At 39.2% G+C, this 14,943-nt stretch overlaps 1 protein-coding gene across 21 annotated transcripts in view; it reads right to left on the bottom strand.

Moving 5' to 3' along the window:
• The window catches only part of GPSM2 (G protein signaling modulator 2), a 61,274-nt gene that overhangs the window by 14,492 nt on the left and 31,839 nt on the right, over positions 1 to 14,943 (bottom strand). For all 21 annotated transcript variants that reach the window (XM_065554358.1, XM_005285488.5, XM_042840670.2 and 18 more), the window contains 5 exons: positions 8,014 to 8,235; positions 5,378 to 5,513; positions 2,327 to 2,469; positions 1,131 to 1,254; positions 720 to 835 (listed from right to left, as the gene is read on the bottom strand). In XM_065554358.1, the coding sequence (XP_065410430.1) occupies positions 720 to 835; positions 1,131 to 1,254; positions 2,327 to 2,469; positions 5,378 to 5,513; positions 8,014 to 8,235 (741 nt within the window). The remainder of the gene's footprint in view (positions 1 to 719; positions 836 to 1,130; positions 1,255 to 2,326; positions 2,470 to 5,377; positions 5,514 to 8,013; positions 8,236 to 14,943) is intronic.

Genomic DNA, 14,943 nt, shown 5'->3' with positions numbered 1-14,943 from the left:
ACTTTTTACAGATCCAGACTAACACGGCTACCCCTCTGATGTTTGACAAATGTTCAGGTCAGTTCTTCTCCCTTTTGAAAACATGAGGAGTCCTGGGCTTCACAGCTGAAATCTGAACTCATATGTAGCCCATATACCTAACATTTAATTTTACTGAACTCTGCGCAGCAACTATATTTGCCTTGCTGTGCAGAAGATTAGGAGATAAAGAAGGGATGTTTGTGAATAAAGTATGAGTATATAGCCCACTATGCAAGACTGCCTTTGGCATGTTTCAGTTATTTCTTAATGCACTACCAATCTCAATACAAGTACTTGAAGTCTGTGGATCATCATCCTAGAATTTGGTGGGTATCAAGGCAACATGCTTAGGACACAGGAGAAAGCTACTAAAAGCATGTTAACAGAAAGCAATAACCTGTACTATGAAGAAGTGCCTCTTTAAATATTCCTTCTTACTAGAAAAGGTAGAGAAGACATAATACAAAAATCCAGACTTTAGGAAAGGCTGAACAGTCAAATGACTAGAAAATTAATTTAAAAATTCCGTTAAGCACTGCATAATTAATTCTCTCCCAATCTGTGTTGTAAGGATGATTATAAAGCAATATATCAAATGCTACGCATTATTATTACTAACAGAGGTTAAAACTTGCCTGCTTTGATTATGTAAAAGAGAATTGGTACTATGTTTATATATAAGAAATAAATTAACTAACTTGTAGTATTCAGAAGCTGTTTCAAATTCGCCCAGGAATATGTAGGCATTTCCAAGATTGCTGTATGCTCTTCTTTCAGCAGCTCTATCACCAAATTCTTTTGCAATTAGGAGACGCTTAAAAACACAGAATCTTACTGATGTACTCAGTCATTGCACTTCACAAATTTATCTCCAAGAAAACATTTATAGGGCTTTACCACTTCATATCAACATTTGATTGCTCTTCAAGCAAACAACTCTTGAAAAGATTGTATAAGCGCTTGAATCTGAACTATTAAGTATCAGTGAAGTATGGTAAGTTAGCATTTAAAAAGCCTACAGAGACAATACATGCATACAGACGATCAATCAGCAGCTGAAAAGTGTTCTGCTAAAATAAACAAAATTCCGTAGAAGTACAGTCTTGTACCTGTTCATGGGCTATAACAGCATTCCTGAAGTTGCCTAGAAGGTAATGTGTATTCCCCAGATTTCCATACGCACGTCCCTGGGCTGCTCTATCACCCAACTCTGTCACTATTGTCAAGTTTTCCCTGATGAGGGGGAAAGAAAAAAAACAAAACAAAAAAAAGAGATCTAATAGGTTGTCCATAGGAAACTACAAGCCAGAAAATAATTGGTCTTCCCATTACTACAAAGGAAGAGATTATTTTCCCTTTACTGCCTGACTTAGTGGCCTTGAGGTAGCACAAAGCATTACCCAGTCTGATACCAGCAGATACTAGACTCTGTTTTATCCTCCGCAGGCTGGAGTACTCAGCTCTTGGAACAGGGGAAGATCATCTGCTCAGAACCTGCTAGCCAGTCTCAAAGTACATCTCAAAATACATCCATTCTCCTGTGACAATTGTGGTGTTTCCAGCACAAAGTGGGTAGAGGTTACTTAAGGAAAAAGACCAAATGTCAACTCAGATCTGCTGGTGCACAGGTCTTAACTTTTCATCTCTTATTCTGGTTCCTGAGCAGATGGCAGGGTCCCAAGATGTTGGAATGACTTATAACAGGTAAAAACAACAAGGAATCGTTGTGGCACCTTAGAGACTAACACATTTATTTGGGCATAAGCTTTCGTGGGATATAACCCACTTCATCAGATGCATGGAGTGGAAAATACAGTAAGTAGGTATAAATATACAGCACGTGAAAAGATGGGAGTTGCCCTACCAAGTGAGGGGTCAGTGCTAACAAGGCCAATTCAATTAGGGTGGATGTAGCCCATTCCCAAAAGTTGACAAGAGGGGGCACTTGGTAAGGTGCCACAAGGACTCCTCATTGTTTTTACTGATACAGACTAACACGGCTATCCCTCTGAAATTTATAACAAGTAGAGATAAATAAGAGTTGTGTGGTATTACAGAGAAGCATATAGCAGGAATGAAATCAAAGCCACCCTAAAAAAAATCCCCAGGTATGACTCTTTACTCCTTTCATGCTTTATTAACTTATCCCAAATGCCAACATATTGCTGCTGGTACCATTAACTGGTGCTACTCTATACTTTAATTCACAACACTAAAGGTCTCTTAATATTTTAAACTATTTATATGCTGCTTGAGCTAGTGATTTTTCTCTTTTCAGTCACAGCCTTTTGAAATCGTTACTTACTCATAATAATCTGCAGCTTTTTGTAATGCAGCCTTTACTTCATCTGGAAGTTCCCCTGGATCATGAGTCCCAGCACAGGCTACATTTTTTCCTTTGGAGTGATACACATTTCCAAGATTATAAAGTGCTCTTGCTTCTCCAACCTAGAACACAATATCAATCTGTTGGAAAGATTTCGAAATCCTGTGCAGCACCAATTACACTGGTCTACAATTTTTGAGAAGTCATCTGCTTCAGAGATAAAATGTGCTATTTATTATGTATTTTGATGTGCTGAATTCAAATATGACAATTAAAACAACTGATTGGCTACTGTTTCTAAGATATTTAAGTTTTTACATTTTATGTCTATGTATATTGTGTAGATAGTAGAGTTTTAATCATAAATTGTAAACCTAGGTCTTTTCATGTGTTTATGGTTGCTTTACATGATAATATTTCACCTGTCCTGTTTATGTAACACTTTAAAAATCAGCAAAAGGGTTATATAAATAAATTTTATTATGAAACAAAAGGCAAAAAACTATTATGTACATAGTTTAGTCCTATTCAGTGTCTACTCGGCGCTTCTTGGCTTGTCTCTTGTATTCATTAAATGGAGCATCTCTTGTCACTGTCCAGCAATAGTCTGCAAGCATTGATGGGCTCCATTTGCCCCGATAACGTTTCTCCATTGTTGCAATGTCCTGGTGAAATGGCTCGCCGTGCTCGTCGCTCACTGCTCCGCAGTTCGGTGGAAAAAAATCTAGATGAGAGTGCAAAAAATGTAGCTTTCGTGACATGTTGCAACCCAGGCTTTTGTATGCCTTGAGGAGGTTTTCCACCAACAACCTGTAGTTGTCTGCCTTGTTGTTTCCAAGAAAATGTACTGCCACTAACTGGAAGGCTTTCCATGCTGTCTTTTCCTTGCCACTCAGTGCATGGTCAAATGCATCATCTCGAAGAAGTTCACGAATCTGAGGACAAACAAAGACACCTTCCTTTATCTTAGCTTCACTTAACGTTGGAAATTTTCCACGGAGGTACTTGAAAGCTGCTTGTGTTTTGTCAATGGCCTTGACAAAGTTCTTCATCAGACCCAGCTTGATGTGTAAGAGTGGTAACAAAATCTTCCTTGATTCAACAAGTGGTGGACGCTGAACACTTTTCCTCCCAGGCTCCAATGACTGTTGGAGTGGCCAATCTTTCTTGATGTAGTGGGAATCTCTTGCACGACTATCCCATTCGCAGAGAAAACAGCAGTACTTTGTGTATCCAGTCTGCAGACCAAGCAAGAGAGCAACAACCTTCAAATCGCCACAAAGCTGCCATTGATGTTGGTCATAGTTTATGCACCTCAAAAGTTGTTTCATGTTGTCATAGGTTTCCTTCATATGGACTGCATGACCAACTGGAATTGATGGCAAAACATTGCCATTATGCAGTAAAACAGCTTTAAGACTCGACTTCGATGAATCAATGAACAGTCTCCACTCATCTGCATCGTGAACAATGTTGAGGGCTGCCATCACACCACTGATGTTGTTGCAGGCTACAAGATCACCTTCCATGAAGAAGAATGGGACAAGATCCTTTTGACAGTCACGGAACATGGAAACCCTAACATCACCTGCCAGGAGATTCCACTGCTGTAGTCTGGAGCCCAACAGCTCTGCCTTACTCTTGGGTAGTTCCAAATCCCTGACAAGGTCATTCAGTTCACCTTGTGTTATGAGGTGTGGTTCAGAAGAGGAGGATGGGAGAAAATGTGGGTCCTGTGACATTGATGGTTCAGGACCAGAAGTTTCATCCTCTTCCTCGTCTGACTCAAGTGAGAATGATTCTGGTGCATCAGGAACCGGCAGTCCTTCTCCGTGGGGTACTAGGCGTATAGCTGGTGGAATGTTTGGATAATGCACAGTCCACTTTTTCTTCTTTGACACGACTTTCCCAACTGGAGGCACCATGCAGAAGTAACAATTGCTGGTAATTGTTGGCTCTCTCCAAAGCATTGGCACTGCAAAAGGCATAGATTTCCTTTTCCTGTTCAACCACTGGTGAAGATTTGTTGCACAAGTGTTGCAGCATATGTGTGGAGCCCACCTCTTGTCCTGATCTCCAATTTTGCAGCCAAAATAAAGGTGATAGGCTTTCTTAACCATAGTGGTTATACTGCGCTTTTGTGATGCAAAAGTCACTTCACCACAAACATAGCAGAAGTTATCTGCACTGTTCACACAAGTACGAGGCATCTCTGCTCACTTTGGCCAAACAGAAATGTGTCCCTTTGCAAAATCAAACACTGACAAATAAGAGAGCACAACACTGTATGATTTCTAGAGCTGATCTAGGGCAATTTGTTCAGCAGAGTGATGTAAGCTTTGTTATGATTGCATCATCCATGACTTCTAGGAATAACATGATGCAATTCATATCATGTATGACGCAATACCAGCTTCAGATTGCATCATTCCTTGTTTTGCCTAAAAAGCAAGTACTGTCCAAACCCAGTCATAGATTTATTCATAGATCCAGTCAAAGATGTATTTTAGTCATTTCTGGTTTAAATTGAGATCCCTTCCCTTTATAACTCACTTATCCTCCGCCATTCCCAAGCCAAGGGTCGAATATACTGACCCAATAGCATATCTTGAAAACTAGAGCCAATCAACAATTTTAAGCATCATTTTCATTCTCAGTGACCCAGAATTAGTAAAGTTTGACTACATTTATTTCAGAAGCATTTTGGCTGTAGAGCAGTGTTGTTAGAACCATCAGCCAGAGAAAGCAAGTTTCTTGACTATTAATGGGGAGCTGTGATCATTTTGGAGAGTTACACCCCCAGAGCATCCCAACAAAGCAATTGTGCCTGTGCCTCTGGTGCTTCCACCTGTAATATTTCGTAAGTAGGGACACTCAAACTTGCAGGTATCTTCATAATGTAAGTGGTTATGTGACAAGCCACTCAAGACCACTATACAAAGGCTCATCAGTATGTGTTAGTACTTCTATAATTATTGTTCTATAAAATTACAGCCAGATTGACAGTAACTGAATGTTCACCATTCTTACCTTGTCATTAAGCTCTCTGGAAATATCTAGGTGCCTTTGACAGCAAACAATAGCATCTTCAAAATTCCCAAGCACCTTTAAGGTGTTTCCCAAATTACCACTAGCTTTAGCTTCACCTAGTTGGTCTCCAATGGTCCTGAAATTAAAAGAAGACAACAATCCAGTAAATCCTGTACATTTGCAATAGGTATATGTTCAATGAACTGTAAACAGAATTATATGGAAGATATGTCTCTTCATAAGATCTACACTAGTATAAAGTGCACATTTTGTTCGCAATTTATGAGGTTATATGTTTATTTTACTTTTATAAATAAATTATATGCACATACACAGAGTTCAATTGTAGAATTCAGCTTAGCAGAAACTGTGGGGGACATTTATTTTAATTTTATTAGAACTGCTATTGACTACCTTTGTATATGGTGTGACACTGCACCCCATATTCTTCATAGTGATATTAATAGGATATAATTATAGCATAATTATGATGTATTTTATGCAAGATAAGGCATGTGTGGTATCATTGGAAAGAAAGGTTATGGTTTGCTGAATATCATTATCCTATTTGTATGCATGTATCATTTTTGTATCCAAAGTTATGAATATTGACTATGTATCTATTTCATATGTAGCAATTCCTGGGCAACGCCCACTAGGCAAAATGCGCTCAGTCTAGATGGCTGGCTGGGAAAGGCCCATTCAGGTTAATGAGCCATTAGGAAGAAACAATAGGATTTAGGAGAAGCTTATCTCCCACCTGGTGAGCCGTCCTGTGAACCCTCTAAACAGACAGTGGGGGATTGCTGCTGGGACTCTATAGGAACATGTGACCGGATCACCTGGTGCTGGACTCCATCTTGGAATGGGAACAAAGCATTGAAATAAAGGGCTCCCACCATATCTAAAACCTATATAAGGCAGGGGAGTGACATCATGGAGGTTCTTCACTGACTCCCCACCCAAGACGACTCCTGGAAACACCTGAGAAACAAAGACTAAACTTGCAGAAATGCTGGACCTAGGCTAAAGAGATTTTTAGCCTGTGAATGGAACACCTAGGGATTCCAAGCTGTAAGAAAGTGCAGCTTGCCTCTTAAGAATCTGCAGCCTGCTTGTATCATCACATAGGTTAAGAATCTGCTATTCATATCCCATCTATTTAGTATATTAAGCTTATTTTGCGTATTTTGTTTATTTGCTAGGTATTCTGTTTTCATCTATTTACTATCCCTTATAATCACTTAAAATCTCTCTTCTGTAGTTATAAATTTGTTTTTACTTTATTTAATCCAGGGTGTGAGAATCATAACTCGGGGAGAAAGGCTGTTGCATATTCCTCTCCACACTGTGGGAGGGGGTGAATTTTATGAGCTTACGCTGTACAGCTCCCTGTGCAGCGCAAAACAGAATAATTTTGGGTTTACACTCTAGAGGAGGTGTCTGCCTGAGGAGCTGGTAGGTACCCTAGCTGGAGCCTCCCCATGCAGGGGATGGTCAGAGAGCCTGCCTGCATGTAACTGCAGCTGGATGTGCTCCTTCGTGTATGTATGCTGGTGAAAGTGCAGGCTAGAGAGGGCTTTGCAGCTTATCACAGCAGTACAGTGTAAAAGGGAGCCCAGGCTTGTGGGCCAGGGGGGCACAGTGGTACCCTGGTTCCTGTTGGCACCCTGGGGGGAACCAGTTGCATATGGCAGCTTACTTAATGGTATGTTACACCAAAAAACCCAGCCCCTGGAAGCTAATTGTGATAGTACTCCAAAGGAAGAGAAAAAAAGTCAATGCAAGAAGCTATTTTTCTTCTGGAAATCTGAAATCTCTGGCTTGAATCTACAACTGTTGACTGCTGTAATTTGTCTTGGGGGGGACAAGGATGAAATCAATACAAATTAATGTGTCAATTCTAGATACCTTTACTATGCAAAGTTGGCAATGAATAGTTAGTGCAATAGCACTATGTTCACACCTTCCCCAGAACCTAAATTAAGCTCTACTAGAACATTTGTCTTCATGAGAGAGGAAAAATTTCCAATTAAACAGTCAAACATAATTATCCAGACCTCCTGCACTTGAGGTATAATTTTTTTCTCGCTGTTGTATAGGAATAGCTTCTTTAGATTACACTGCTGAAAACTTAAAATTTAAACATGAAAGTCTGAAAACTAGAAGGGCTTGGAAAAAAGAATCAAATGTATGTAATGAAAACCTTAAATCTTTAAAAGATAGCTGTAGAAACACCACATGAAATGCACATACTTTGTATATTTTAATCACAACATCACATTATTAGTTTTAAAGAGAAATATACTAGTGAGTTATGTCTAGTAAACATTAATGGCAGCTTAATTTTTGGGGAGCCAGGGAGCATTAGCTTTAGAAACAGGAAAGGGTGAAGAACTGATAGATTTAAAGAGGAAGCTATCTATGTATCCACAAATCTGGCAACCCTAGATCTCCCCAGTAAAGGGATAGCCAAATTATTTGCCAGAATACTAAAAACCACCCAATCTCCCACCACTAGCACATCAATGTCTCTAACAAGCATTAACGATGAATGTTTCACTGAACAAACCATTGCTCATCTTCACAAGAACAGAACTGAGATTGAGGATGTACCTAAAAGAATACAAAATTACCTTGCTAGCGTTAAATCATGGTGATGGTATTCCAGGGCTTTTGCATATTCATGCAGGTAGAAATAAGCATTGCCTAGCTGACTGTAAATAGCACTAAGTGTTTTTAGATCTTCTGTTCCAACCTGAACTGCAGCTTCAAAGAAAGACACGCCAGCTCGACAATCTCCTGCTTTACACAATCGCTCGCCTTCCAAGGCCAGCTCCAGACAGGAAGCTTCCATTCTGCACAATTTGAGGGGGAAAAAAGATAACATTCAGTCTAAATATAGTTCTTTCCATAAGAGCCTGAATTCTGAACACATTTATGCATAGGAAGTTTCTCTGAATACCAGAAACCTACAAATACACATTAAAAACTCTTTACCTTTGTTTGTAACAAGGTTACCTTATCACAAAGCAAGCATTAAGTTTACTACTATTACATTATAGAAACTGGTGCTGGTAATGAACATAGAATGTTCTACACAAAGTCAGAAGAAAAAAAATCCTCTCTCAATATCTAAAACCAAAAATTTGGATATTGGGCTATGTCTCAGCCAATCAGGGCCGTCCTTAGGATTTATGGGTGCCTACGCAGTATTATTAAATTGGTGCCCCTATGCCCGATGGTAGCCCGGGCTTGCAACCCAGGGTGGGGGGTGGACAAGGCAGCAAAGGATACCAAGATGCCCGGCCTGCCTCATGGCAGCGGAGAGTCACAGTTCTCCGCCGAGACCCCCGTACCTTCTCCCTCCTGCAGAATGTGCGGCGCTTGTGCATTCGGCTCTGTGAATACGGCCCCTGCCTAAGGAGACTGCAGTGCACACTAGGTGTGCAGGAGCCCACCCGCTCTTACCTGCTGTCATGGGCAGTGGGTGAAGCTCCCACTTGGGGATGCTACCTCCCCAGCCCACCTCTTCTGCCTGTGGCCCCACCCATACTCCACTCCTGCTCTGTCCCAGACCCCACCTCACTCCACCCAGGCTCCGCCCTCTCCCCACTGTCTCCCTCCTCTCTTCCCTTCCCCACCTTGCTCACCCCCTTCCAGCCAAATTCCTGAACCCAAATGAAGCAAATGACATTTGAAAAACAATACTTCTACAATTTATTTCTTTCTAAAGAAAATGAAGCATGTTTTCCACTGCATACCAGATGGTGAAGACTGGACATGCAGAAGGTACCTCATTAAAAGCACTAAACTTGGGAATAAAAAATGTCAGTCACAGATTTTTTTGATATGCCCTGAACTTTGTCAGAGATTTATTTGCAAAAACTTTGTAGTAAGGACGAGTCAGCGGTCTTGCTGAATACAACATTAAATATTATGGAATACATGATGCAGCTCTTTTCTATTTTACATTTTCTTAATCAGTATTTCTAAGCTGATTTTATATTTTAAATGTATTCTTAAGCCTTCATAAATCATTCCAGATTACTACATATTTAACTCACTGAAACAAAGACATTATTTTAAATTAATCAGTCAGAGAGGTAATGTGTTCATAACAACGTTCATTGCTTTTAGAAAAAGAGAACACTAATTTACTTTGTGTGATCGCCATAACAAGAGACATGTTTATGAAATTTCACCAACTTTAAAAAATATGTTTTCAAAGATTTTAGGCATAACAGAGGATTTTATAGCTTACTAGGTACTGATTTTTCAGGAGGATTATCTTAAAACTAGTTCATCACGTAGTCAGAAATAAAGAAAGGGAAACTCTTTGTCCAGCTATTTGGAAGGAAAGGGGTGTTGTCCCTTTAAGGGCTCTCTTCAATGGGAGAAAAGGATGGACAGAAAGGACAGGAAGACTTTGGAAGCAAGTTTTTTTTTACTATAATAATTAAAATTAAAATGTGTATTTTAGATAAGGGTGGTCTTTTGAAGGACATATTTAAAAAACTGCATGTCTGAAGAGCCAAGCATTTAAGGCTAAAGATGATTGTGCATCAAAAAAAATCTATGCAAGGATTTTTTAGAGATGTGATTTTATAATCTTCACCAATTCACTAATGAAATATTTTTAAAGCAAATTTTTAACTAAGGTCCTGTAGACTAACATGTTCTGAATAAATATTATAGTAATGCACAACTGTTTTTGTCAGTAAATTCAGAAACTGACAGTATATATCTGGGGGTTGGCAAATGCCTGTTAAATGGCTTCATTACCACTTGAGTGGCTCTTTAACAGTTTCAGTGTTGTGCTAATAGGTCTGGAAGGCTTTTTCACTTTTAAGTTACTAGATCCCCTCCGGAGTAAGAGGCCTGGTCCACACTAACCCCCCACTTCAAACTAAGATACGCAACTTCAGCGTCAATAACGTAGCTGAAGTTGAAGTACCTTAGTTTGAACTTACCGCGGGTCCAGACGCGGCAGGCAGGCTCCCCTGTCGATGCCGCGTACTCCTCTCGCCAAGCAGGAATACTGGCGTTGACAGCGAGCACTTCCGGGATCGATTTGTCTTGTCTAGATGCGATAAATCGATCCCAGAAGATCGATTGCTTACTGCCGGACCCAGAGGTAAGTATAGACCTACCCAAAGTCACCAGGCTGCTGTGGGAGCCTGCAGGAAGTGTCAGAACAGGGAAAGGAAGAGCTGGGAGGATGGACACTACGGCTGTGGCTACACTCAAAACTTCAAAGCGCTGCCACGGGAGCGCTCCCGCGGCAGTGCTTTGAAGTGCGAGTCTGGTCTCCCAGCGCTGCAGGTACTCCACCTCCACAAGGTGATTAGCTTACAGCACTGGGAGTGCACCTCCCAGTGCTGGGGCACTGTTTACACTGGCGCGTTACAGCGCTATAACTTGCTGAGCTCAGGGGGTGTTTTTTCACACCCGAGTGAGAAAGTTGCAGCGCTATAAAGCGCCAGTGTAGCCATAGCCTAAGACTCAGTGGTGCCCCAAATTTTCAGGTGCCCTACGCAGCCGTGTATGCCTAAGGACGGCCCTGCAGCCAATTATTGGGAAAAATTGTGTCAGATTTTGGCAGATAAACCAAACCAAAACTCCCAAAACACTACAGTGTAGTCTGAGCAACTACTACAATTTTGAAATTTGCAGGATCAAACCTTGAGGTCTTACCCAGGCAAGTTTTCATTAAGGTCAAATGGGATTTTGCCTTAGTAACAACTGAGAAAAAACAAAGGAGATCAGAATTCAGCCCATTCAAGAGCACTCTCTCTCAACACTATTCTTGTTCTTAGTGTCTCATTGTCATTCCAGCAAGGAAACCATGCAGCATTCAAGAACAAAACTGAAATCTTTCCTATGAAACGTCCTATTTCTCTCAGAAGAATACGATAGATGAAGCAGGGTGTTTTTCTTTAAAGTCACTCTTCTCATTTATGTCTCCTGCCACTACTATAGCACAAATAAACAAAAACAAACAAACAAGCCCCTCTTTAGAGCTCGGAAGTCTAAGTCTAAGTCTAAGTTTGCTTAGAAAATGTAACAATTTGAAGTTAAGAGAAGAAGTGGATTTGTTCAACATGGAATTAGGATTTTTAAAATATCCTGATTATATTGAAACTTAAATCCACGTCAATATTGCTACCATGCAGAATGTGCTGTTAAGAACTAAAGAAGTGTTGGCTTTTTTTATACAGACTGATTTTCCAGAGATTTATGATATTTTGGCCTTATATAAAACCTTAAGGACTCTAAAATGCTTTACAAAGGTTATAAAGGTTCAATATTTAGTTGAGCTAAAAAATTCTACTGTCAAAATTATCAGCTGACATTTGGTTTGGACAAAATATAAACTGATGGTTTCAATTTTAATAGATTTATGGTTTACAGTAGCTAAGAAATGAAAAAGGATCCAGTTTAATATGTGCTCATCTGATGTATGCTAGTAGTTAGTCAGTGGAACTACACTGACTTCCCCAGCTGAGGTTCCCTCCCAAAAAGATGATTTTTTAATTTTAAAGTTAGATACCATAATTGCCTGCAAAATGTCATGATTTTTTTTTTAAAAACAGCTAACAGAGAAACATTTAAATTAACTATTGAACAAGTACATTAGCTACTTTTACTAAAGTTTTAGGTACAATATTTTTGTACTCACGTCAATGGTACTTGCCATTAGATGGCCTCGTAATGTGAATGCACCTCTATGGAAACTAAATGGCACTGTAAAGAACAAAGTGAACCAACTACCTGACAAACTAAGACGACAACAACCACAGTATGTATTTCAATTCAGGTTGTTTTACTCAGAAGAAGCAATCAGATACTTGGAAGATGTTTCACTAATGTGAGCCAAGAATGTGAATAGTTACAGCTATTTTCTGCACTGTTTACAATATAACATTGCTATCAATTTATAAAGAATTACAAAGCAAAGTTGCAACTAAAGTACATTTTGAACCTAGGCCACGCACAAAGCAGCTTTGTTAGGAGAGCTGCAGTAATCAAGAATGCCCTCCTTGTGCATTTAAGTTATCATTAATATTATGTTAAAGGTGCATTCAATCTTATAAACAGGTAATACGGTTGAACTGTTAGTAATTACACATGAACATTTTCTAGTGTTCCTCAACAGACCCATAACTAAACAAGAAGTTCAGGATTCTCAAGCTAAAGTAGTATAACCACGTTATTTTCAAAAATATAGACATTTATATAAGCATTAAAAAAGATAGCATACTAATAAATTCCAAAAATAAAATAGAATTCCATACTTTGGAAAAAAAATCTGAAACTGAAGTCTTATTCTGGAAAACCACTCACTAAAATATACCCATAACTTCTAAAAATTGTTCTTTAACTTGGTTTACAAAGTAGATACAACAGCTACTCAATACCCAACTGCCTTTCATCCCCAAAACTATCTTTCAGAATCTAATAATTGCTTATTCTCAGCATAACATTTTAAATGCAATTAAAACATTTTCCATGATTAGTGTTCCTTTCCACCACTAAGACAACTAGTCGTAACTCTTCATCTGATGTTATCTATTTTTTATTAATATTATTCTGCACAACAGCAACATCATGCATTTCTAGGCTAAACAGAAAACTCTTTGGCCTCTGAATTATTGAAAGTTTTTATTGTGTAGGACACTGACCTAATTAAACGTCAAAACTAGATCTGAGAAAATTAGTACACAGTACCATAAAAGCTCAAAAACATTAGATAACATTTTGCCTAAGTTGGGTGGAAGAATTTAAGCATGGAAATTGCATAGAGCAGCTAGTACAGTTTATTATATGCTCATACCCTAGTGACTTAGAAAACATTTAACAGCCAAGCAAATCTCTAGTACAATGAGAATTAATACAATGTCAAAACAATATTTTCCTTGAAAAGCAAAATCACTAACATTGGCAATTAAAAATAACATCCCCCAACACCAACAGCTATTTCATTGGCAATACTAAAGTGCAGATAGATATCTAGGCAAAACATTGAGCTGAAGAACACTTTATGTAACTTTTATATTATGAAACATTGATTAAGGAGTTAGTAGGTAACAAAACATTTTATAAAACCTGAACAGGAACAAAGTATTTTTGAAAGCTCCACTGGATTGCTTTTCAGGAGAACCAGAGTAGTGTAGGCCATAAGTAAAATGAGTTAACAAAATTGTACTGTACCTGGTAGTCTTTGACATTCCACAACTTAAGCAGAGTGACATAATAGACATACTTAGCTTTTGTAATTAAATACAATGTATGCCTGGTAGCCGGTAAAAATGCTGAAGAAAAAAGATGTGTCAACCATGGAGTTCTCCCCAGGCCCAACTTTCCAGACTGGATATCCATAACACATGCAGTACTTTTATGTTTTGAGAAGTTGAAGAACTGCTATTTGTTCCGACACAGAGCCATCTTCTTTCATTTTATTGCACAGTGTATGTGTTCAACGTTGTTTGGGAAAAGCCAGAAATGATTATGTACAGTATGTCATACCATCAGCAACAAAAGATTTAAGATTTAACACACTTCATTGGGTAATCTTAACTAATCCTATCCCAAGAGGTTCTCTCCGGGCACCTCATGTTAACTGACACATCCAATTAACTCGACGTGTAGAAAATATGGTGCTCCTCAATGCTAAGACTTAGAATGTCACACAATCACCTAAGTTTCTTTAGATTTTTAGCTTATAATGTTTGCAATGGTCTTTGTACTGGAGTTTCATATTCTTGAGAAATAAGCTATGTGTACTGCTTGACTTCAATTCTATAAACTGAAATCTAGCTATCACTACCTTCATAGTAAATAAACATTTCGCTTGGATATTATGACGTACTTGGCAACTATGCATTAAAACCACAGAAAAAGGCACAAGGAGGCCTGAGGCGTACAAGGGACATAATTTAAGAAAGAGTGATATAAATCAGAAATAAACCATTTAAAATATTTTTTCTCTGCTGTCATGCATCCAAATAATTTTACACTACACAGGTTCCTTAGCAAATAAAATATTGTTTGATGAAACATCAGTTCATCAAGGAACAAAATACAAACTTTTGACCTTTTTTTAGTATGTACCAAGTGAAAGATAAAACGGTTATTAACCTTTCCATAACAATTGTTCTTTGAGATGTTTTGCACATATCCATTCCACTGTAGATGTATGTGTGCCCTGAGTACAGTTGCTGGAAATTTTTCCCTCAGCGGTACCATTAAGTCAGCTCTGGCACCCTACTCTTGGACATCACCGACTAAGAGCATCTTGAATGGGGTCTTGGCATCAGGGGGAATCTCCACAGGTTTCAAAAGGGCCACTACATTGGCATAGGAAAGTGACCACTAGGCCAAGTGCTCAATGGTACTCCTGTGCCAGGGACCACGGCGGGGTAGGGATGCGTGGAGGAGTGGCAGAATCTATTCCTCGGATGAGAAGAATACAACCCAATTTCCGACTCCGAAAACGAGCCTTCTTCCAGGGACCATGGAAGTGAGGCTCCCACTGGTGCTGGAGATTACTCCCGGGGCGGGAG

This window comes from Chrysemys picta, chromosome 8, assembly GCF_011386835.1.
Source record: "Chrysemys picta bellii isolate R12L10 chromosome 8, ASM1138683v2, whole genome shotgun sequence".
NCBI lineage: Eukaryota > Metazoa > Chordata > Testudines > Emydidae > Chrysemys > Chrysemys picta.
This window is presented reverse-complemented; position numbering and strand designations above follow the sequence as displayed.